This window comes from Pinus tabuliformis, chromosome 4_2 (assembly GCF_031772625.1).
Source record: "Pinus tabuliformis cultivar Carrire ecotype Pingquan chromosome 4_2, CPIR1, whole genome shotgun sequence".
Lineage (NCBI taxonomy): Eukaryota > Viridiplantae > Streptophyta > Pinopsida > Pinales > Pinaceae > Pinus > Pinus tabuliformis.
In genome coordinates, this window is record NC_142304.1 from 830206217 (window position 1) to 830231866 (window position 25650).

At 36.2% G+C, this 25650-nt stretch overlaps 1 protein-coding gene across 1 annotated transcript; it reads right to left on the reverse strand.

The window, feature by feature from the left end:
* Positions 1 to 398: 398 nt before the first annotated feature.
* On the reverse strand, positions 399 to 5150 carry LOC149172247 (photosystem I chlorophyll a/b-binding protein 3-1, chloroplastic-like). Its single transcript, XM_089424275.1, has 3 exons — positions 4844 to 5150; positions 2795 to 2853; positions 399 to 1238 (listed from the first exon to the last, which is right to left on the reverse strand). The coding sequence occupies exons 1-3, from the start codon at positions 5027 to 5029 to the stop codon at positions 623 to 625; spliced, it is 861 nt and encodes a 286-aa protein (XP_089280401.1). The 5' UTR covers positions 5030 to 5150; the 3' UTR covers positions 399 to 622.
* Positions 5151 to 25650: the final 20500 nt, after the last annotated feature.

The window sequence follows — 25650 nt, forward strand, 5'->3', positions numbered from 1 at the left end:
AATACTTATTCTCATGTAATGGATTGATAAAAAGCAGTTACTAACAATATTAAACAAAATTGCAATAACAACTCTAGAAATAAGAAAACAAACTTTTGTTTGGATTTTGTGCCAGGGTGACTCAGTGATTACCTATACTATTCTTGTGCTGCTGACTTACAACCAACTATGTTTACTTCCTATATGCCACACCAGGTTGTGCCAAAGGTACTGAATGCTGCTGTAACTACCGAGTAGATCCAATCTACAGCATATTATTCTAATAGCAACGACTGGAGACTGGAGTCGATGATAAATGAATATCACTTTGCAACGGAATTTGATACGTTTCATTACACATTTCATAAACAGTAAGACTGTTCAACATGAACGTGACCCTCAGACACAGAGTAACGGTATGCAAATAAACAAAAATAAGTAGTCAACTTAAATATACTTAACAAAGATCCATGCACATCCTTCTATTTTTACATTGCAATTTTACAGATACAGAAGGTTCATCATACAATATATTCAAAACATGAACGGACATGAACCAGTCAAAGGCAAAGGAAATTTCAGAGAGTAATTCCTTCTGTATTTTTGCAGGAAATTTCAGAGTAATTCCTTCTATATTTTTGCTCTAGTGGAGCTTCATGTTGGTGAGAAAGTTATTGTGTACTGGATCAGCCAAATGATCCAGTAGGTTCTGAAATGGCCCAACTCCGGTAACAAGGCCCTGAATGAAATAACCCAAGATAGCCAACATTGCAAGCCTTCCATTCTTGACCTCCTTCAGCTTCAATTCTTTCATGGACTTCTCGTCCTTACCAAATCCCAGAGGATTGAATAAGGGACCTCCGGGGTATGCGGGATTACCTGAACCACCCAAGAATTTCTCCAATCCCAAGAAATACTGTTTTCCCATCGATCCGGGGTTTCTGTAATCCTGTAATCTTCTGTGTTCTGCAAATCCCATCAGGGCCATCTCTAGCACAAAAAGAGTGAAAGGGTCAGCCCAGTAGTTATATGTCCCTGCTGGAGGAATGACGCCAGTTTGGAACCAGGGAAGTGCGGTCTCCTGTGGGATTAGCCCAAGTTTGCCTAAGATTTCAGGAGCAATGGCTCCAACTGCACCCAGCATTGCGTATCGCCCGTTGATGATTTCTCCATAAACGAGCCAACCTGGTTCCATAAAACCTCCAGGTCCTTCAGGATCCATCAAGCCCAATGGATCAAATCCATAGTCACCAGGAAGGCTGCAATTACCCAAATATATTCAAATAATAGGAAGAAGAATCACCATTCCATATAACTCTTTGAGAATTTCATTGGTGCCCTAGTTCTATAGCTTTTTAAGTTTTATGGATAACAAGGTGAAGAAGAGGACACTAAACAAAATTGTATGAATTGTCTAACCTTAACCCTTACAGGCAGCATGGGATAGGCAGCATGAATATAGAAATTAGTTAAAAGCATGGTTAAACAACAGCAAAAGCTGTCGAATTTGGCATCCTTTTCAGATAAGCTGCATTCAGTACAGTATATTAGCAAACAATGATCCCACAACAGTTATAAAAATTACCCCATACCCAACCAAGTTGGTCACCAAGGACCCCAAAATCAGCCCATCTTGAAATAAACAAGCAATCAAGACCTTACCTTCACTACATTCACTTTTCATGAGGTAGGCAACCCTACCTAAGGGAACTCATAGAAAGGGCTGGAAAGAAAATCAGCCCGTTCTCCCCCACCCCAGTAAGCTTCAGCCAAGTTTCAGATAAACAACATGAACATGGGGAATCCATTAGTGATATGGTAACCAAATAAGAAAACTCGTATTTGTAGGTAAGAGAGGAAGAAGCGATGGATATGTTGAAGTGGCAAAAAAAGGGTTGATAAAACCCGGGATGATTTCAGGAGAGATTCACAACAGACAGCATAAGTTCACCCCTTTGTTAACAGAGGGCTTGCTGGTTTAGTGAAAGTGGGGTGCTGTTAATGCTATCACCAGGATTCAAGTCTCTTCAAACATATGCCTGTTTACTGTGGGCCACTTTTGCGTGTGTTTGAACTTTTGCTAGTGCTTGTGCTTGTCTTTGCAGTTGGGGCCAAGTGCAAATCCTAATCAATTTTGACCAAACAAATAATTCCATCGTGACATTTTAGCCGAAAAAAACAGATTTGAATGTTGCAAACTGACTCCATTAATTCTAATACTGCCAATGCTCCCACAATGGAGAAGGGCCAACTTGCCACATTGAGATAAAAGGAAATTAGTCAAAGAAAAACAAATTACCCCTTTGAAGCTTACCCATCGGATAAGCACCATGAAAAAGAGAAACTCGTAAAAGGGATCTCCATTGTTATGAGATCAAAGGATGGACAAAACAATATTCTTGTCAAATATTGGATCCAACCTCCTTGAACTTGGATCACATTGGTAGCTAACAGCATTTGCCATCAGATTTTCACAACTTTAGTAAGTTGAAGAATCGTTTCATACACAAACAATATAGCACCAACAATAATGGTTTGAGCCCTGCACTTCACCAGCTAAAAATTAAAAAGCACAATTGAGCCTTGAGCTTCACCGAGCTAAAAATTAGAAAGTGCAATTGAGCCCTTAGCTTCCCCAACTAAAAATTGGAAAGTACAATTGAGCCCTGAGCTTCGCCAGTTTAGAAACAAAGTCAATTAATGTTATGCAGTACAATGCCCATGGTCCAGGACTGTAATCATCATTCCCTTTCTTATTCAACGGTAATTTCAGGCTGAGAATGAAAACAAATGGAATCCGGATTAGGAATATCACCTGCCATCCAAGTAGGAGAGACTCTGGTCTGATGCAAACCAAAGCTGCCTGTCTCCTTGCTGCAAAAGTAGGCAGAAGTTTCTTAACAAATATACAAAAAGTCAATTGCCAAGACAGGTCTACAACAACATTTAAAATGCTACAACTCATAAAATCAGCCATAGGCATCATTGCACACTAAATGAAAAAATTAGAATGACAGGGTATAAGCCATTCAATCTCAGAGTTGGAAATACAAATTTAATATTTGAAAAAATATTATGGAAAGAAGGCCCTCATTACACAACAAATACATTGGTTAATTTGCAAACAAAAGCACAACAAAGTTCAAATACAAAAATAAAAACAAGATAAATCTGTAAATCATTACTGTTTCAAAAATTCAAACACAGGACAGTACTTTCTAACGAAAGTCTGCTGGCATTAAGTTTTGCTTTTGTTTTTCTATTTGAATTTTGGTGATGTACGAGGACCTCCCCAATCCTCTTGCTTAGCTTAGTAAATTTTAGATTGGCCTCTTGGGTCTCAATATCCTAAGGTATTATAGGCCACCCATATGAGGTCTGCGGTACCATTAATTGGGTATGGTAGTGAGCTTAGCAGAGTCTTAGCAGCTGGACGTAATTAGTATGGTAGTGTATTTTTTAATTTTTGAAATTTTATCTTTATTAGGATTATAAAGATGTTTTTCTTTACGTGAGCAAATAAAAGTCACAATACCACTTTCAAAAATTCCAAACAGTATACAGGATGGTTAAGAGTCACAATAGCAATTTTAAAAAATCTAAACATTATAGAGGATTGTTAAGAGCATCTTTTTTCTCTAAAGAGGTTATAGGGTTAAATTTAGAAGAAGTTAGAGTATATATTATTTTTTAAAAGTGGGTCTTTTTTCCCATAAACAAGGGGTCTTATACACTAATATAATGTCTAACTTGACAATGACCTTAAAACTGGATTATTATTATTATTAAAAGAGAAATCTTCATTTTACAACAAAACAATAGATGCTGCAAACATACACTGAATAATAAACAATAAATGTTGTAAACAGACACTGAATAATAGAATAAAAATAAAAGCTACAAATTGTTCCCAATCCATCCTGATTTAAACCCAGTGAAGCAATTTTTGCAAACTTATTTTAACTTCCATGTTGATTTGAATCTAGCAGAGCAATTTTTGTGAACTTATTTTAACCTTAATGTAAAGCATTTAATTTGGTGTAAATCAATTAATTTGTGTGGGATTTAGTCTCTATCAAATCTGAAGTTCAAACTTTAGAAAAAAAACCAATAACAAAAGCCACCTTTAAAAAAATAATACTCAACAAACCTCAGAAAAAAGAATTGAGAATAAAAACTACCTTCAAAAAATAGTGCTTAAACTCTGTATAAATATACATAATATGATTAGTTATACATAATACGAGTTTCCATATATATTTTTGTTTAATTAACAATTATATTAATTATTCTTTATTATTATAAAAGTAATTACAATTTTCTTTATATTTAAATATATAATTTTAATAATCAAATTATTATATAAAATATTTAAAAAATATATATATTTAACTTAATTATAAATTTAAAATTAAATTATTATTTCTATTTTTATTAATAAATTAAATATGTATATATGAACATGAGCATAAAAATATGCAGACCAAGTCTCATGTGCACTTCAAAATTCCAAACCTTAAGGATGGAGATCCCTAATTCAGACAAATACATTACATATTAAATCTTATAACAACCCCAGGTGCATATCTGACCAGGGAGATATATATAGAGAGTGTAAATGTACACAGAATAGAATTATCTGAACCAGAATTTTTCCATGGGTATACTCCATATAAGCATCCAAAATATAAAGTTTTCTCGAGTGGGTACATCATTAGGTTTGAACATATACATGATACAGTGAAGATATACAACCTAAAAGGCAAAAACAACAAACACAAAACAGAGAATCCGATCTAGGCATTTTCTGTAATTTGATATATTATATATAGAATTTAGAAATCTTGCAAGGATTCTTACCAACCTTGACGGGTTTGTTCGATGATGCCTGGCTTCTGACCGTAAATGAAGTCCTTCTTGATGATTGGCTGAAATACGGTGGCAGAACCAGAGCTTTTCCTCCCAACAGCAACTGTTGCCCGCGTCCAATATCCCCTCCTATGGCAGAGAGGGAAGGAGAAACCAGTGCTTTTGCTGTAATTGCTGCCATTTTAGCAGATAATTTCTTTGTGAACTTTCAGCAGAGAGAAAAGAGAGGCACCCAATAGAGAAAATAGCCCTTGCTTTGATGAGTTGGCGTATTGGAATTCGTTTACTACAATATGGACCATGCTATGATATCCTGATGGAAATTAAGAGGTGATAGAGTTTTAGCCAATGGAGAGGCAATGAAATTCCACTTATGGATATTATTGGATAGGGAATCTGTGGTTCTCGTTAGAGTTTTTGGGTCTACCTGGATTAATATTGGTTATGCGTCGGAGGATCAAAATATAACCTTTAGTACGTGATGGTGGAGTTTATAGATAGAGGAGTAAGTGCAAAATATTTATCATTTTTAATTAATTTAATTCAATTATTTGAATGGTATTATTACTGTGCTAATTGTACGGTTATATATAGATATATAATAAAATGTGTTTCTGAATTTAATATAAATTGGGTTTAGTCCGGATCAGATGGCATCCATGGTACGGTTATATATATAGATATATAATAAAATGTGTTTCTGAATTTAATATAAATTGGGTTTAGTCCGGATCAGATGGCATCCATGGTAACTATAGCAGAATACTCAAGCAAAACATGATTAATGAATTAGAAGTATTTATATTTCTCAAATAAGTTCTTTTTATATCATCATTTATAAAGTTTTGATAATAAGACCCGGTTGGGATTTGAAAAGTTGACGAAAAATGGTTTGTAGTATGGATTCTCCAGTAATTATGTCAAAAGATATTAAATCCGAAATTAAAAATAATTTTAATTTTAATTTTTTTAATTAAAAGAATGGTTTAAACTTTCTTTTCAATAATATTTTAATTTCTTATTTTACTCATCCTTGACATTTTACTCAAACAGTTGGATGGGTAGGTTCTTTTATTGTGGAGTGTTTTATATATTACAATATGGTTTTTTTTATTTGGGTGTGTTTCCTAGGTTAAAATATAAAATATATGATTATGATTATTTTGTTATGGTGTGTATGTTAAGATAAAAAGGGTTTATACGATATTAGTGACATTAAAATTTTTATTAATTTAAAAATTAACTTTAAAATTAAGTCATAAGATTGTTTTAATAATGTTTTTTCTCACTTTATTATGTTTAAATTGTGTTTGGAATTTCTTTATAATTATAATATAAAATTTGTAAACCATAATAAATTTCCATTGCGGCTATCAATCTTCTGTGGCTATTGTTAGTCTCATTGCGGCTACCAATCTTCTACGGCTATAGCTCTCTCCCGGTCTCCTTTGCTACAGCTCTCTCCCGGTCTCCTCCGCTACAACTCTCTCCCGGTCCCAGACAACCAAAAACAGAAAACAGATAACAACGTCCTGCCACAGGACGGCAATCAATCTTGTCTTCAACGTTGCAAGAAAGATCGGCCACAGAAAGCAAAGGCACTAACTCCCGACTTTCTGAACAAGCATAAATTGAACGTATAATACCTCATCGCCTTGCGATCTTAGGCGTATACAGTGTACAGTCCAACAGAAAAAGACCATGCGCGTTCGTTCAACTCAAGACACTTAGTCAAGGAAGGCGGGCCAAATAGTTTATGTCTCACGTTGTCTGCAGCTAGAGCTAGATCTAGATCTAATCTTCTGCCTTATTTCTCTGCAGCTGGGTCTTGGCTCCCACGCTGTGTTTCGGCACTCTCTGTTGTCTCACGCTGCAGGGTTATCAAAGGCAACAACCAATTTCATAAACAAACCACCTATTGAATCTTTTGCGTCCAAATCTAGATCTAATCTTCTGCCTTATTTTCTCTGCGACTGGGTTCTACGGGCAAGTAAAATATGGCTCCCAGCTTCGTGAAAATAGCTACTAGCTCAATTCCATCCGCCTCTAGAGGGCAAGCTCCTGCTCATATCGTCAGTGAAGCCCCAGCTCCCACTGTCCAGGTGGTCCATGCCTCACTTGATGAGGCTTTGAAGTTTTCTGAAAGTGCCCTAATCTGCCTGTTCAATGGTTTTTGGCCACAGCTGACAGCTCTCCACAATTGGATCTCGGAGGTATGGAAGCCTGTCATTTCTGATGAAATTAATATCTACCCCTGTGCTAAGGGTTTCTTTATAGTAGATTTTGAAAATCCTGAAAGTAGACAATGTATTCTAGATTCCGGCCCTTGGTTTTGGGAAAACTCATGCCTATTCATGAAGCCATGGAACCCATCATTTGATCCCTCAACACCAGTCATAACCTCAGCACCAGTTTGGGTGAGATTGCCAAGCCTACCCTTGCATCTCTGGAATCGATCCTCGCTAAAAGCCATTGGAAATGCAATTGGGAAATTTTACTGTAGGAGCCCAGAAACAGAGGAATATGCCAGAACCACCTATGCACGCATCTTTATGGAAATGGACTTCAGCACCGGATTCCCAGCTGAAATAAACCTAACAAGTAAAGACTATGTGTGAAACCAGAAACTTGATTATGAAAGTGTCCTCTTCAGATGTCGATCCTGCTTTGAGACAGGCCATCTAGCCAAAAATTACCCAAAAGCCTCCCAAAATAATTTTGCTAGAAAAAACCACCACAAATCTACATGGTGGGAAGAAGCACAAAAAGAACACTACACTGTCATCAAAGAAGAATACTCTAGAGAAAACTTTGAATCACAAGAAATCGGGCAAGAAAGAAACAACTCTCAAGACAAGCAGGGGGAAAGCCCCGCCCAACAACAAAAAAGTGAACTCGACAACCCCTCAAGATATTATGAGGATTCGAACACTGCACAAAATAAATCTTCATTTAACAGCAAAGCAGATCTCCTAGACCAAACTTCTTCTCTGACTATCTTCAAAAGGACGAACACAATAGAACGCGAAGCTAAGACACCAATGTCCCAAGAACCAGAAAAGATGAAGGAGATGCAAGATAAAGGAAGTTGGAAGACCATAGAGGAAAAAAAGAAAGCTACAGCACCAATCTCGCCAAGAAAGACGAGGAGCCAGACAATTAAAAACTAAGAAAATTATAGGTCCGATAGACCAATTTGGTCTCAGTGGACGTTAACCACTACCATCATCATCATCATCAAATATGTGGGTGTTTGATAAGCATGAAATTACTTTCAATCTTTATTTAATAATTTCATTTATGTAATAGTATATATTATTCATGTACCAAATCTATATGTGAATGTTCCTATGAATCTTGTGTATTTCAATATGAAGTTATTTTTAAGTCTCTATTAAGATTATAGTATCCATGCAACATTGTATATGAACGTTCACATGAATTTTTCAAACTATAAATAAAATTGTGGATCAAGAGAATTCTTCGGCTTGAATCACATGATAGTATATTTGTCGACGCGTTTCAAACCAACCAGTGTGGTTCATCATCAGGACAGCTGATCTTAAGCACGGGAGAACTAAGTCTTCCGCACTAGCTGAGCATGCGGAGAAGATCAAACATCATGTTTGTATTGAGGAGGCCAATGTCATTGCTAGAATTTAACAGTTCCACCACCGTAAATTTAGGGAAGCCATTGAGATTGAAAGGAGGCCAAGAAATCTCAATAGAGATGACGGTTGGAAGATCAGCAAATGTTGGATATGGCCCTCACCTCCTAGTCATTTCCTCCCCCTCCCTTTTTTAGTAGCTGGTTCTAGATTTTTTCCCCTTGTTATCCTTCAACCTTCCTTCTTTAGCCTTCTTCCTTGGTTTATTTTAATCCTTTTCTTTCCTTCAGGGTTAAATTATATGGTATAAGATATTTAAATAACTAATTTATGCTCTAATAAATTTATGTTAATTAGTTACCCATCCCTTAATTTAATTCTATTATTATAAAACTATAATAGATTCCTTACAATTACTAGTTCCTTAAATCTAGTAACTCAGGTTCCTAGTAGATTACTAAGAAATTGATACCCTATCCATTGATAGGATGATACCATTATCATTTTGACTTTTACTTTTAATACCAATATTAATATAATAATAATTGTGATAGTAGTGATCTATTATAATATCATTTTAGTTAATATTAATAATATCCTTAAATTTAGTTTAATTAGTTACACATGTCATTAACAATAAGGTTAACACAATTAACTTCATTAGATTAATAATATATTAATTATTATTAAATCAATTATTGTTCCTAACTATATTATTTCTAGCAATTTTCCCTATTTCTATTATTATCTTTTCACATAAATTACATATGATAAGTAATAGTATAACTAACTATTAATTTAATAATTCGACTTAATTAATATAAGAAAAGTAGTTTCTTTAATATTGTAACCATGATTTATTATTAAAATAATTTAACAATTAAATAAACAATTAAATATATTTAAAATTTAAAATATTAAAGATTTATTCTTACGATATAATACTTATATCAATTTATTTTAATATATATATATATATATATATATATATATATATATATATAATAAAAATTAAAATAAATATACCTTTTATGTAAATTTACTTTTAGCTATTAATTTAATAATAACTTTAACTTAATTTAAAATATAGCTTTGCCCCCCTTTCCTAGGTCCGGTCCAACTAGCCGTTTCCTAGTCTAATATAGCCGTTAGTTAGTCAATTTAGCTGTTGCCTGGTCAAAAATTATAACCGTTGGAAGTTCTGCTCTGACTATTTAACATGCAACCTAGATCTGATTCTTCAACTTGTCTTGACGATGAACCACACTGGTTGGTTCGAAACACGTCCTTAATCTTGACATAGATCACAGAAGCCTCAACTCAAAAATTGTGGATCATCAAAACTATTGCATCCATGCAATGAATCGATATATATATATATATATATATATATATATATATATATATATATATATATATTCCATCCGATATATGAGTTGGCCCAAACACAATCTAATATTGAGAAAAAAAATGTATATTCTCTAAGTATCAAATCCTACATATGAAAATCTACATAAATCTTTTCAAACCACAATAAAAATCTACAATACCACATGTAAGATCTCCCACCCCTTTTAAACATATGAGGTTGTGAGAATGCTATCTTTTCGACTCGATCTCCTAGGTCTATTATGAAGATGGAGTTACAACAACCTATTTTCCTCCAAGTATTTGAATAATATAACTAATGCCACAATTTCGTCTAGCTCATTGGGAGCTTTAGAGTGATATAAATTTTACCTCTATCCAAATCTCAAGTGGAAAGTTATGCATCTTAGAACTTTATTACATTAAGGAGGCAATTGTTATCAAGGGGAATCTACGTGGCACCCACGTGGTGCCACACCATTGCCACGTGGGAGTCCACATGGCACATGCATCATACCAATACCAACACACACTTCTAACATTTAGTTCACCTTTATCATGGTTCTTGATACTACCTTTCCTTTAGACGGTATTCTAACACTTTCCCTAGGTCCCGCTTTCCATGTTCACTTCCCCCTATGGCATTTACCTAGGTGTCATGATCCCCAACATTATATACCCCAATATTGCGTTCTTTGAGTCGGTATCCTTTATTCCCCTAATACTGCATATCCTTGGAGTACCATGTTCCCTAGTATTGCATCTCCCCGAGTCGATGGGTGTTACTTACCTCAACACAACGATCCCTATGCCAATATCATTTACTTTCCCCATGTGCCATTTACCCTCAAGATCATGTTCCCCAACACCGTTTTCCCGAGTGCCATGTTTCCTTATATCATTTCCATCGGGCCAATATTCTTTAAAACATTGATCATCTGATTTCTTTAATTAAGTTCTAACTAAGGTAATCATGTCATAATAAAAGGATTATTAATTAATCCCATGCATACACTTCACTAAGTTTCTTGTAGAAAGCATGTTATTTCAAGACTGTGGTCATTTGATCAATTCAATGAAACATTTAATAAATTATCATTGTTTCCCTTGTATAACTTGCAATCAGGTTAAACTTGTTTAGGGAGCTATGATTATCAATTAACTAAGCATGAACACACATGTTCTCATAACTCTACCAAAGGAGGCATTGTCCATCTATCAAACATTGCTAATACTATGAACAAGCTAAGCTACTATATTCAAAATCCATTGTTGTCAATTAAGAGAGCATAAACACATAGTTTCTCATATTAATTATAAGCCTAATGTTGAACTACACAGTCCAGACATTCATTGTAAATCATAGACACATAATATCTCATACTAGTTTATTGTCGCTGCTACAACACCCTCTAGATTTTGGCTTACATTCAAATTTTGGAGCCTCCCTTTGATCATTTGAATTGTCATTTCTAGTTGTTAGTATGATTCTACACTTGTTTTCTAAGTGTTCAAGTCCCCTTCTAAAGGAATCCCTAGTGTCATCTTTTGTTAAGGGAAGTGTCACTCTTTTGAAAGACAATTTTGGCATATCTTTAAGAGGCATATCATGTGCATTCTCTTGCATAAATCTATCCTATATATCATGGGGATATGCATTGGAATCAGTCCTAGAGTATTGCACACTTTCTCTGCATAGTCGACAGTTGTGTCGTAAAGTATATCTTAAGTGTCGCACTTGGAGTTAAGTATCATCTCGTTGTCATTTCAGTGAATGCATGTTGATTTTGGGTAGTAAGTGTTTCCTTGACATGTGGTTGATCATTTTTGAGTTTTGATTATGTTCGAGTCTTGTTATGCTCTCGTTCTTACTCTCTTGTTACACTAATCACACACTTAGTCATTTTCAGAGCTTTCACTATCTTTGCAACTTGCTCGATCATGGACCAACCTTTCTGCCACCTAGAATTGTGCATTGCACAATCCTAAGCCACAGTGAAGCATCCTATGCCTTCTAGAAATGCACACTGCACAGTCCTAGAGGATAGTCTCCCTCAACTGCACACTGCACAATCCCAGTGCTCAATCACTCAGATCTGCCAATTGCACTTGCCCAATGAGCAGTCTTGATTAGCCATGCCTTTTCCTATGCACTACACAATCACAATGGATAGTGGAGCCTCTTTTGGACCCTTGCAATCCTCAAATTTGTAGTCCCTTGAGTCTATCCTTTTGTCACTACACACTGCGCAATTATAGTGCCCAATCATGCCTCCCAGCCTCTTAGACTTTCCCACTACACAATCGTTGACTTGATTCTCTCAACCACTTTGCACTATGTAGCTACAGTTCTTAGTCCCTCACTCCCTGCCTCCTAGACTTTCCCACTATGAAATCATTGTCTTGCTTCTCTCAGCCATTGCACACTATGCAATTACAGTTCCTATTCCCTCACTTCTTGCCTCTAGCTCCTATGCATTGGGCTCAAGAAGGACTCTCTTCTCAATATTGTGCATTGTCCCATCATAGTTAGTATGTTGCATGAGGAACAAAGTATACAAGACGATTGCGGGACTGATATTGCCTTGTCATTATTGAAGTTCACTTGTAGGTGTTATGATCTTAATATAGCAGTTTAATGCCCAAGGAGGACATCAAGAAGATGCTACAAGAAGACACTTGTGGAGGTGAGATACAAAGAGAACAAATATACAAAGGGACAATGAACTATGACAGATGGATGAAGATCAAGATGATATGGAAGACTCTATATCATAACTATCCCTTTGGAGGATGAAGATGAAGTACAAGCAGATCTATCATGAAGATTTGAAGACAATAAAAAAGAAAAGAGCTTAGCATTGATACACCACAATGAAGTCTTATGTCATCGTCACCAAGTCATGGCTTCTCAAAGCATCACCACTAATGTCACATGTTGTCAATGTATTTTTCCATAATTTGTGGAATGTAATTGTATATTCGAAAAAATGAGAAAAATGTAAAAATGTGTAGAAGCCCAAGGGTCCCACATGGAATGTGAAAAGTCACTACAAAGGTATAAATTTGTGTAGAAGCTTAAAGGTCACAAAGGAATCTGAAAAGTCACATGGGAGCTCACCTCATTTCTTATAAATACACCCTCATAACTCAAGCAAAAGACTTTTCACCTTGGCTTCTCAAACTAGGCGTAAGGGAGGATATTAGTATTTTTAGGAGCAAGCAGTGGCTTAACATTCCATTATTGGAACTAGTATTGTATCATTGCCGATGAGCCCCAGTATTGCAATAAAAATGTTGCAACTCTTGAGGCTATCGACTTTAATTTTCAACTCGGGGTTCGTACAAACTTAAGAGGGGCCGAAACTGTATGTGAAACACACAACTCCCTATCCCTAGTCTGATTCCCTTTGATGCAAGTGAAAAGAGGGAATGAAATAACTTCAAATGAGAAAAGATCTAGGTAGGTCACCAATCTTAGGTTGCAAAAGGAAAATAACAATAAGAAAACATATTCTACTTTTGTTGGAAAGTAAATGGCCGAAAGGAAATCTATTCTATTTGCCAAAATGTAAAGAATAATGCCAACTAAGAAAATATAATCTATCTTGTTGGAAAGGAAATGGAATTAAAGGAAATATATTATATTTTTCAAGAAAGGAAAGTCCTATATTACTCTTACAAGAAGGAAATCACACTTTGCATAAAGTAAATTGCGAAAAAGAAATCTAGACTAATTGCAAAAAACAACATTCAAGAAGCAGGCAATGTAAGAGCTAAATGGCAACCTAACCAAGCCTCTTCTCAACCAAAGTGGCATCGGAGCATTCATAGGCTATAAATCTACTTCTATCATGAATTTAGAGTGAATATCGGCAAGGAAGATCTTGAAAGCAAACTGCTATAGGATTGCTACATGAGTGTTGTTTCTCGAGTTAACTTATCAAATGTCCAAACTAATCAAATGCAAATAAGATGGGGTAAATTGTGATATTAATTAGGATTTCCTAGTTATCCAATCCAAGTGGGATCACTCAAAAATACCCTTGCTAACCATGCTAAAAATTAGCAGAAATTTACTATTCTAAAAATAAGAAATTATGGAATTAGTGAGCTAGTTAACCTACCAAATGCCTAATCTGACCAACTACAAATGATATGGAGTAGATTTTGTTATTAATTAGAATTATTTTAGGACTCAATACAAGTGGAAACAACTCAAAAGAGCTTCATTAACACGTGCTAACATTCAGCAGAAAAATACTACTACAAACCATAAATTTCATAGCAATGAACTATTGAGCTAATCTAAGTACCCAAATGCTTAAGCTAATCAAGTGAAAATGTTGAGGGGTAATTTTTTTTATTAATTTGGATGTTTTTAAGCTTCAATCCATGTGGAATCAACTTGAAAGAACCTCATTAACACATGCTAGAATTTAGCAGAAAATTACCACTATTTTGTTACAAGATACTTCTAGAAATTCTAGAGTTGTGAACTGGTAAACCAATCCAAGTAGCTTAATGAAGAATATGACTTTGCAAAGCTGATATGATGGTGCATCATACTTGTAGCTATATAAATGACCTACAAAACCTATTATTTCAATCATTTAACCAATCTAACCTACAACAAATGAATCATGAATATTAAGTGCAAAACTAGGAAATACAAGAAGAATAAATGCAAGTGAATAAGAAGTGCAAAGAAGATAACAAAATTGTGCAACAAAGATTTGAGGCTCTTGGGGTGGCCAATCCAAAGGATACTCAAATTCCTATGAAAAAAACTAATCTTTAGATGCTAAAACTTGCACAAAACTTTATTATTAGAGTTAATCCAAGTACATCCCTAATAGAAATGAAAGTAGAGATGCTAAATGACAAGTTTTATTTTGAAAAAGACTAAGAAAATCATGCCCCTAGAGGATAATTCGAATTGGTACTTATAAAAATTGATGGGGAAGCATCCTCCTTGAAAGGAGGCATCTTTCCCCTCCAAAATACCTCAAAAAGTGGATATGTTTCCCAACAGTAGGAATCTTCATTAAATGACAGGGAGCAAATTCCTAGATTTTCTCAATCACTGGAGATCCAAAAAATGCCAATGATTTCATAATATTTTATTCATTTATTAGTCCATCCTGTAGCATCCCGTGGTAGGGAACAAGTCTCTAAATTATCTCATTCAGAATTTACTCAATATCCTCTCAATATTATGCAAAAATAAATAATATTAGGCACATAATATGCAATTATTTCTAAACCTTCCTAATGAACACAATATAGCTCAAAAAGATGTTATCAAATGCAAAGAGAGAGGATAAATGTGTTGAAGGATGGTTGGATGGGCCTTAATTTGTATCTAATTTGGAGGTCCATCAATTGCAACGATGTATCTTAGGATTTCACTTAATGATTTGAAGCTCTTCAAGTCGATACACTTTCATGCATGTGTCGTGAATGATTGTAAGACTATTCTTTCATTGTTTGCGTTGTATATTTATGTTTCTATATACTAATGAAAATGAATTATTTTGTTGGCTTTAATATGCATCTTTGAATTGTGTGTCTCTTACTTTCACGATTGTTGTTTCTTTGTGAACTATTTCACAAGATAAACTAACAACTATTTTAGATATGCGCATGTGCGTTTACTAGGATAGTATTATTAATTTTCTTTTAAAGGCTCACTTTCTCTTCCCTTTCATGAAATAAATTTTATACACATTGCAATTGAATACATCATAAGGCTAACTTTCTTTTTCATCTTAAAAATATATACATTCTCAATCATGTTGTTTATTGTAGCCAAGGAAAATACTTAAGAATATGGCAACTAGGCCTATTTCCCGAATGGGGCTCCTACTCCAAATGGTGTGAGGTCTAATTTGTACTTCATATCAGGGAGACCCTCTATATGTTAGTTATTTCCAACATTGTGAACATTCTAGCGTTAGAAGGAGGGAAGCCCTTTTATGGCTGATAATTCACCACATTCACATAAAGAACCTTATGTTCAAGGTAGAAATTGTCTAAACCCAACTCCAACTCATATATTTAAGAAAGGAGAGTCATCTCACCAAGGTCTAGACTGTGCATACGAAGTCACTTATGAGAAACTCTAGACAATTTGGCCTATTACTCATCAATTTGATAGAGCTCTTAGATTACCTCCTATCACATCTATTCTTCCTCATAAGCAATAAAGGAAAGAGACAACCCACCATGGTGTGTTAGTCTCTTCAATGGAGGAATTGGTTACTACAAACCTTGAAGATTTAGCTGACTCTATTAAGTAATCTCTTCATCATGGGGATCTTCCACCACTTATTGGGGAAAATATAGAGGAAGACGAGGAGGATTTTCACTTTTTTGGCAAAGAACAGTTAAGAGATAATGAAAAGTCAAATAATAATGAAAATTTGAACGGTGAAGGGGAAGACTCTTCAAGATCAAAGGGTGAAGAGGAGGAGGAGAACGAATACAAGGTTAATTACCAGTTTGATTGGATGGCCCAAGTGCCTCTTGCTCTTCTGGGAAATATTCATACTCTACCAAAGCACCCAGAAAAGCTACTTACAAAGTATGATCCAGAAAATAAAGTGAAGGTTGAAGATCACATTGATGACTTGTACTTGCATCTAAGGATACTAGAGGTATGTTTTGACGATATTGTTGTATTATTTCCATACACTCTAGAGGGTAGAGAATTAGTTTGGTACCATAATCTTCCACCAAATTTGATCCATAATTGGAGAGAGTTTAAACAATTATTCCTAGAAAATTTTGATGATGATAAAACCCCTGCCATGTTACTTAAAGAACTCAGAAACATTAAGATGGGGGATAAAGAAAAGGTTAAGGATTTTAATTAGAGATTTACATGTATTTTGTACAAGTTCCCCATTGATGTGCAGCCTCATGATTTGATCACTAGGGATTATTATATTGTTTCCTTACCCACTGACATTTATGTCTTTATTAAATGAGTGGAGAAGGAAACTTTGGCTCTTAATTTTGCAGAAGCAATAACTTTTTAGAAGGACTTAATGTCTTTGGGGTCATTTCCAACCAGGAAGATTCAAAAGACTCCAAAGACATTGGTAAAAATTCCCAAGCCTCTTCCACTAAAACTAAAGATAAAGATCCTTTTGATATGGAAAGCTTGACTAAATCCTTGAAGTTGTTAACCAACAAAGTATCTGAACTCAAAAGGAATTCAAGTGAGGCTTCTACTAGTAATAAGTCTTTTAAGCCACACCTTAAGAAGAACATCAATCAACCAACCAAGTCTACACAAAGATCTAATGTTGTATTTAGCGTTGAGAACTTGGGTATGGATAATTATTGTACTTTTCATCAAGAAGCACATTCTCAGAAAACATGTCCTCAATGGAAACACAACACAAATGTTGTAGTTGCTAATGTTATAGAAAGTTTGTCAACATAAGAGCATTCAAAGCATACTCAAGAGACCGATGAACCAATCTTGACAAAGGAAAACACAAGTGCTGGTGATTCAATTTTTACATTTCATCTTATCTTGACTAATGATCAACAAGGTGCTAGTGAACCCCCAACCAGTGAGGTTCCTCTTCAACAACCGACTAAGAAATATAATTTGAGGAGCAAAGGACTGGTGTAACAACCATGGTGAAAATTCCATGTAATAAAAGTTAATAAAGAAAAAATAATAACCATGGTTATGGGACACTTATTCCAAGTTTATTGTTGGGCAAGACATCATAGTGTGGGTGTTCATTTGGTTTATTATGGCTAAGGAAATTGGCAAAGACAATGGCAAAGACTTTGGAAAGGAAAAATGGCATTAATTGGCATTTTATTTATGAAAATAAAGGAAATTAGGAGAAAAGGAAGGTGAAAGGTCACAAATTGCATGTGAGGAAGAAAAAGAAGGAAAATAATGGAAAATGAAGAAAATAGAGGTCTCATTAATAAAAAGGCCTCTAAGGATCAGTTGGTACCTTCTGTTAGTTCAGTTTTGGAGCTCTCTCTCTATTCTCTCTCCATCACACTCTTGGACACATATAGTTTTCTTGGAGCACTTCAGCATTAGATCAAGAAAAGCAAAGAAGGCAAGAGGAAGTAAAGATCAAGCAAGGAAGAGCAGGATCTAGCAGCTACAACGAGATTATTTACAAGTATCGATTTGCATGTGTGATTTCCTTGTTAGATTTAGCATGCATGGTTATGCATGCGTGTTCTTGGTTCTCTTGATGTCATGGGCATGGGCTTTTCCAGGTGTGATAGTGTTTTTCAGCCTAGCCTTTCCATTTCTGGATAGCCATGGTGTGGTCGGTTATTTTATATGTGGTTGAGATGGATTTTCGGATGGACTTGAAGCTAAGCGGGGTGGCCCCAGGATTATTCAAAAGGCCTAGGAATCCCGGTATGGGATACACAGTATAGTCTGCATGTGAACACCTCGATTGAGACTAGGAATCCCTTGACTGGTGAATGGAGGGATACACGGTAAAGCTTAGTGGTGAGTACCCTTGATTAGGCATAGGAATCCCGAGATGGATACATAGTAAATCCCAGAGGGTGGAGACCTCGTAGGCCTAGGAATCCCTTGACTAGTAATGGCGGGATACACAGTAAAGACAAATTTGGGATAGGAAAATACCTCACGGTGTAGGTTGAGGGATCCAGTGGCATCCATGTTTGTTTTTGGCCTAATGATCTGGTGAGGATTACAGGTAAAGCCTTGTATTGTATGTTTATTGTTTATGGCCTAGTGATCTGATGGGGATTGCGGTAAAGCCTGGTTCTATTGTTGAGGGTGAGGTGGTGTAGCCTCAAGAAGCCCTAGTTGATTTTGGTTATAAGTCCCACATTCATGCTTGGAATATGGCGCGAGATTGATTGGCTGAAAGAAATATTTGGTTCAATCAATTTATGGTCATGTGGTACGTGGAATTCCTAAACCTGATTGGCCTAATCATTCATAAATAAGAATTATTTCTCCTTGGTATTTTACGAGAAAATGTGTTGGTTCATATGAGGCATTTATGGCTGATGTATCCTTGTTATTTCTATTCGTTATATGTTGGTTATGAGCATGTTTTATGACAATGATGATGTAAGGCTTTCATCATGTTTTGATTTGTAAATGAATGTATAATGAATATATGACCTAATAGATGATAATGCAACTAATGTGATAAGGAAACAATGCTTCTTAGTGATTCTCATATGAGTATGAGACCCCTATGCTCAAATTTGTTGTTATGACCTGTAGAATGCATATTTGTGACATGCTTGACGAAATGCCTATCATGGCTAGTAGGTGTCCAACCAAGTATTTGCATTTGTGTCATTGTTTTGATGTTACTTTTCATTTGTGAAAGTTTCATGGATTTATGGGCAGTGGTTTGAATCCTGGCCCTAAAAAAGTGGCATAGAATTCGGGGTTGCAGGTTCAGAAATAATTGAAAAAGACCCCAGTCGCTTACATGCCTATGTTGTGATAGCGACTAGAGGACCCCAATCACATGCATTCCCATGTCAAGGGAGTGAATGAGGCTCTAGGGTAGTGAAGTGTCAAGTTGTCACATGGGTTAATCATCTAGAAGGGTTGGTTGGTTCTTGTAGGTTCGATGGTATGTGTAGAAGGTGAAATTGGTTTTGTTGTCAGTTCCACTTCCTTAACTATACATGGGGAGTTGAATCATATTGTAGTAGCCTCTCGTCACATGTTTACCCCAATAGACTGATTAACTTGGGTAAATGTGGGAGGAGTGCGTTACAAAGTGGTATGAAAGCATGGTTCACCCTTGGACTAGATGGGCAGTGTGCGTTGGTCATGCATTCATGTCGGTTGCATATGTGTTACTTATACTTGTGTTCTATGTGATTGTTTCATATGTATTACTTATACTTGTGGTCTATGTGCTTGTTGCATATGCATGGTGTTGGTCATGGTTATAGTGATGTCACCATGTGAAAGTGGATGGTGTGTTGTTGGATGTGTTTATCATGAGTATAGGCCGGTTATGCACTAGTTATGCATGTCAGTGTTTGTATATATCGTGTATGCATGCATGACATCCATATGTTGATTATGCATACATTGATAAGGGTGTGGTTGTCACGATGTTTGGTTGATATGGTCATGCATTGATGACTAGACTATGGTTAGGATGATATCTATATGTTGTTATGATTATGTTTATACGTGTATTGTGCTTATATGGTTGATCTTGCAGATGAGATATCCTCCTCGAACTATAGAGAGGTATTTTGATTATGTTTATATTTTGGTTTAGCTGACATGGTATGCTTTGCAAGAAGAAAACAACAAAGATGACTAGCAAGATGGTAGACTACAGTTCCCAAGACTCTCCCTATGGATCATATGAGAAATGTGGTGTTGGGAATTATTCTGACTTAGTAGACACATTGAGAAGCTGCAAGGAAGAATTAAGGAGATGCAAGGAAGATAATGAGATAATCATGGAGGTACAAGAGAAACAAGCAGAAGTCAATGCAGTAATCCTTTAGAGTTTGTCAGACTTGCAGAGACAGGGACCACTTTGGATCAACCATGTACTAGAGAATAGGACTAATGGGGCATATGGTGGTATATATCATGGTGGGAACAGGTCATGTAGGGATGACATGATTAGAGATGGCAGGTTCTTGAAGACTCCGGATCGAAGAGGTGATGGACACAAGTACTATTCTAGGTCTAGTTCCGATAGGCACTATGATTGTCATCATTATCATCCTTACAAGAGGAGTGACAGGGGATATTTGTTGGATGAGTTTAAGAAAAATAAGATACCTACCTTTGATGCAGAATTGAAGAATCCATAGGATGCAAAGGCTTGGTTGCTTGGGATGAAGAAGTTCTTTGAGTTGCATAATTACACAAAAATTATGAATGCCAGAGTAACTATCTTCAGTTTAAAAGGTAAATCAAGCGTCTGGTGGGAAGATGTGAAGCAGCTCAGAGACATCAAGACATAAGAGTTGAGTTGGCATGAATTCAAGATACTTTTCAGGAAGAAGTACTTGTTGGAGAGGCACTACGAAAACAAAGCCAAGGAATTCTATGAGCTAAAAATGGGATTGATGACAAATGAGGCATATATGACTAAGTTCCTGGAGCTATTGAGGTATGTACCATATATTAAATATGAAAATGCTAAATTTCATATACTTGTCAGTGGAATTACATTAGCATTTAGGGATCATATTCAGTATGATGAGCCTCGATCATTGGAGGAAGTTATTAGAAAATTGAAGCATTATTATAAGCAGTCAAACATAAGACAAATCTCAGCGAGGTTGGAAAGGGAAAGACAAAGCTAAAGGTAAATGGAAGCCGAAAAGAACAAGGCCTGATAATGCAGAAGAGAAAGAGAATGTTGCACCATTCAAGAAGTTCAACGTAGCTTGACAAGGACATGGGTCACAACAACAGAATAGAGGTTATGGTAACGGAAAATTGGCGTGTTGGATATGTGATAAAGAGCATCTCAAGAGAGATTGTCTGCAGTATTAGGGTGGTAGGCCTAAGAATACAGTGCACAAAAGGCACAGACTATTGGGGATGTCGAGCAAAGCATTCCTCATATCTATGAAACACTGGATAATAGGCAAGCAGGTCACCAGGAATCTATCATTGAGATGGACGGTAAGCTTTGTGATCAAGTTGTTTCTATTTTGATTGACCCTGGCTATAATTATAGTTATGTTAACCCTGACTTGGTGGATAAGTGTAGTTTGAATAAAGAAGTTCATGCATAATCTTAGTTAGTATAGTTGGCTATAGGTACAAAGAAGAGAGTTCATCATTAGGTAAGATCTTGTGCATTTGATCTGAACTATATGCCTACATCAGCACATTTGAATGTGTTGTCGTTGGGATCATATATTATGTTGTTGGGTATGGACTGGTTGTATCTGCATAGGACCAAGGTGGATTGTTATGAAAAATACATTGAATGCTTGGATGAAAATGGGGAGCAAAGAATATTACAGGGTAAGAAGAAGGCAACATCAGTTACGATGGTGATAATTATGCAGGAAAAGTGCAATCATAGAAAAGGGTGTGTATTATTTACAGTACATCTCTAGTGAGAAGGGTAAGGAGGATGAGGATGTGGATGTATTAAGGAGGTACCCAGTTTTACAACATTTTTAGGATGTGTTCCCAGTAGAGATTTCAGAGTTGTCACCTCACAGAGAAGTAGAATTTTCTATTGAGTTGGTACCAGGGGCAACACCAACATCAAAGGCACCTTACAGGATGAGCACTCCAGAGTTAGTAGAGTTGAAGTTGCAGTTGAAGGAAATGCTTGAAAATGGATACATTAGGCCAAGTGTATCGCCTTGGGGTGCACCAATATTGTTTGTGAAGAAGAAGGATGGTACTCTCATGTTATGCATTGATTACAGGTAGTTGAATAAGGTGACCATCAAGAACAGGTATCCATTTTCAAGGATTGATGACTTGTTCGATCAGTTGAAGGGAGCAACAGTATTCTCAAAGATTGATCTAAGATCCAGATATCATCAGGTACGCATTAAAGAAGAGGACATCTATAAGACAACTTTCCAGACTAGGTATGGGAATTATGAGTTTGTTGTAGTTCCATTTGGTTTGACTAATGCTCTAGCTATTTTTATGTGATTGATGAATAGTGTGTTGCGTCCTTATCTGGACAAGTTTGTTATTATATTCATTGATGACATCTTGATATATTCTAAGAATGAGGAAGAGCATGTCGAGCATTTAACAATAGTATTGAGATTGTTGAGAGAGCATCAGTTGTATGCTAAGCTCAGTAAATGTAATTTCTTTTAGACATAGGTGCATTACTTGGGACATGTTGTTTCCAAGGAAGGCATAGTAGTGGATCCAGAGAAGATAAGGGCTATCATGGAGTGGGAAACTCCTAGAAATGTGGAAGAGGTAATATCATTTATGGGGTTAGCAGGTTATTATAGGAGGTTCATCAAGAACTTCTCCCGAATTGCATATCCTATTATGTGACTACAAAGGAAAGGTAAGAAATTTGAATGGGCAAAGGAATGTGCAGCGAGTTTTGAGCAATTAAAGCAGTTATTGACAAATGCTCCAGTGTTAAAGATTGTAGATCCAGATAAAGAGTTTGTGGTATGTACAAATGCTTGCAAGAGAGGACTTAGTGGAGTCCTTATGTAGGAGGGATAGGTAGTGTGCTATGAGTCACAGAAACTGAATGAGCATAAGTATAACTATCTAACTCATGATATTGAGTTTGTAGCGATCATTCATGCATTGAAGATGTGGAGGCACTATCTTCTTGGCAAGAGGTTTGTATTGATGAGTGATCGTAGTGGGTTGAGATACTTGTTTGATAAACCGAATCTAAATGCTAGGCAAGCTAGATGGTTGGCCACGATTAGTGAGTTTTACTTTGAGATCAGGTACATCAAGGGTAAAGAGAATAAGGTTGCAAATTCTCTTAGCAGGCAGGTACAGGTAAATCACTTTACAACTATGAGTTCTTATGGGACAAATGTACATGATTAGTTCGTACAGGAAGTTCAGCAGGATAACATGTACATGGAGCTCAGGCATAGGTTACATCATAGTACAAGTATAGGTAGTGGTACAGGTGCATAGGATGTGGACTATCATCTCTCAACAAATGGCTTGATCAGATTTAGGGACATGATATATGTGCCAGATAGTAGTGAGCTCAAGAAGATTATCTTGAGGGAGTTTCATGCGAAACCATATTCAGGACACTCAAGATATCAAAAGACATTGGCCGTAATGAAGAAGTTCTATTATTGGCCAAATCTGAAGAAGGATGTGGTAGATCTTGTGGCTAGGTGCTTGGATTATCAGCAGGTAAAGGCAAAGTGTAAGCACCGAGGTGTATTACTATAACCAATTCCAATTCCATAGTGGAAATGGGAGGTCATTTCCATGGATTTCATTACAGGTTTTCCAAGGAAACCTAGACAACATGATTCCATCATGGTTGTGGTGGACAAGTTCAAAAAGGTAGTTCACTTCATTCTAGTGATGTCCACTTATTCAACCAGTGATGTAGCACAAGTCTTCATCAGATATGTGGTCGGATTGCATGGTGTTCTGAAGAAGATTGTGTCAAATAGGAATGCTAAGTTCACTTATAGATTCTAGAAATATTTGTTTGCGGGTTTGGATACAGAATTGGCCTTCAGCACAACTTATCATCCGCAGACAGATGGACAGACAGAGAGGGTCAACCAGATATTGGAGGAAATGTTGAGGATGTATGTGATGCACCAACAGAGGATATGGTAGGAGTATCTTCCGTTGGTCGAGTTCATTTATAATAATGGTTACCAAGAGTCTTTGTGGATGAGCCTGTTTGAGGCACTCTATGGACCGAGTTACAATACTCGCATTAGTTAGAGTGATCAAGTGAACAAGGTGTTGATTGGACCAAATATGTTGGCAGAGATGGAACAGGAAATACAGGTAATCAAGAAGAATCTAATAAGACAGACAAAAAATTTATGCAGATCGAAACAAGTTGTTTAAGGAGTTTTAGGTTGGCGAATAGGTGTACTTGCGCATCAAGCCCAAGAAGAGTTCCTTGAGGATTGGATCATGTGCCAAGATGGCACCTTGGTTTTGTGGACCTTTCAAGATAATTGAAGGGATCAGATAGTAGCCTATCGCCTTGCACTGCCTTTGACAGTGACATTCCATGATGTTTTCCACGTGTCATTGCCTAAGAAGTATGTTAAAGATGCTAATCATGTGATTGACTAGTCTGTATTGCAGGTGGATCCAAAAGGAGAATTCCAACCGGAACCATAGTGTATATTGTAGAGAAAGAATCTCATGCTCGGGAACAAAGAAATCGAGTAGGTTAAAGTGCAGTGGAACCACTTTGGGCCAGATGAAGCGACATCAGAGATGGAAAATCAAAGTGGGCTATGTATCCTTCTCTATTCGTTGGTTGGGCGAATTTTTTTGGTATATGTTTGATGTGATGTTTTGGTATATGTACATATGTATATGGATGTACATATCACCATGAGATGTGTTACAAATCTCCAATAAGCGATATGGGTGTCATGTCATTATGGTTATCATGTAGGTATGATGTCATGTTCGTTTGCTTCTCAGCAGGTTGATCATTGCAAATACTGGATCGAGCTAAGTTATAAAGATCCGTAGGCAGTGTTTTGCTTTCAGTAGTCTTATTCATTGTAGGTGTCAATGAACATCGAGGACGGTGTTCCCCCAAGGGGAAGGGTTCTGTAATAAACTTGGTGAAAATTCCATGTAATAAAAGTTAATAAAGGAAAAATAATAACCACGGTTATGGGACACTTGTTCCAAGATGAATGTTGGGCAAGATATCCTAGTGTGGGTGTTCATATGATTTATTATGGCTAAGGAAATTGGCAAAGGAAATGGAAAAGGATTTGGAAAGGAAAAATGGCATTGATTGGCATTTTATTTATGAAAATAAAGGAAATTAGGAGAAGAGGAAGGTGAAAGGTCACATGTTGCATGTGAGGAGGAAAACGTAGGAAAATAATGGAAAATGAAGAAAATATAGGCCTCATTAATAAAAAGGATTTTGAGGATTAGTTGGTACCTTTTGTCAGTGTAACCTTTTTTCAGTTCAGTTTTGGAGCTCTCGCTTTATTCTCTCTCTCTCTCTCTCACTCTGGAACACTTAGAGTTTTCTTGGAGAACTTTAGCATTCGATCAAGAAAAGCAAAGAAGGCAAGAGGAAGTAAAGATAAAGCAAGGAAGAGAAGAATCTAGCAACTACAATGATATTATTTGCAGGTA

Excerpts from the sequence above, each read along its gene's own strand:
- LOC149172247 (XM_089424275.1), bottom strand. The coding sequence starts at position 5,029 with ATGGCAGCAATTACAGCAAAAGCACTGGTTTCTCCTTCCCTCTCTGCC. Across the intron at positions 2,854-4,843 it reads CATCGAACAAACCCGTCAAG|CAAGGAGACAGGCAGCTTTG; the intron begins GTTGGTAAGAAT and ends CTACTTTTGCAG. Across the intron at positions 1,239-2,794 it reads CTCTCCTACTTGGATGGCAG|CCTTCCTGGTGACTATGGAT; the intron begins GTGATATTCCTA and ends GGGTAATTGCAG.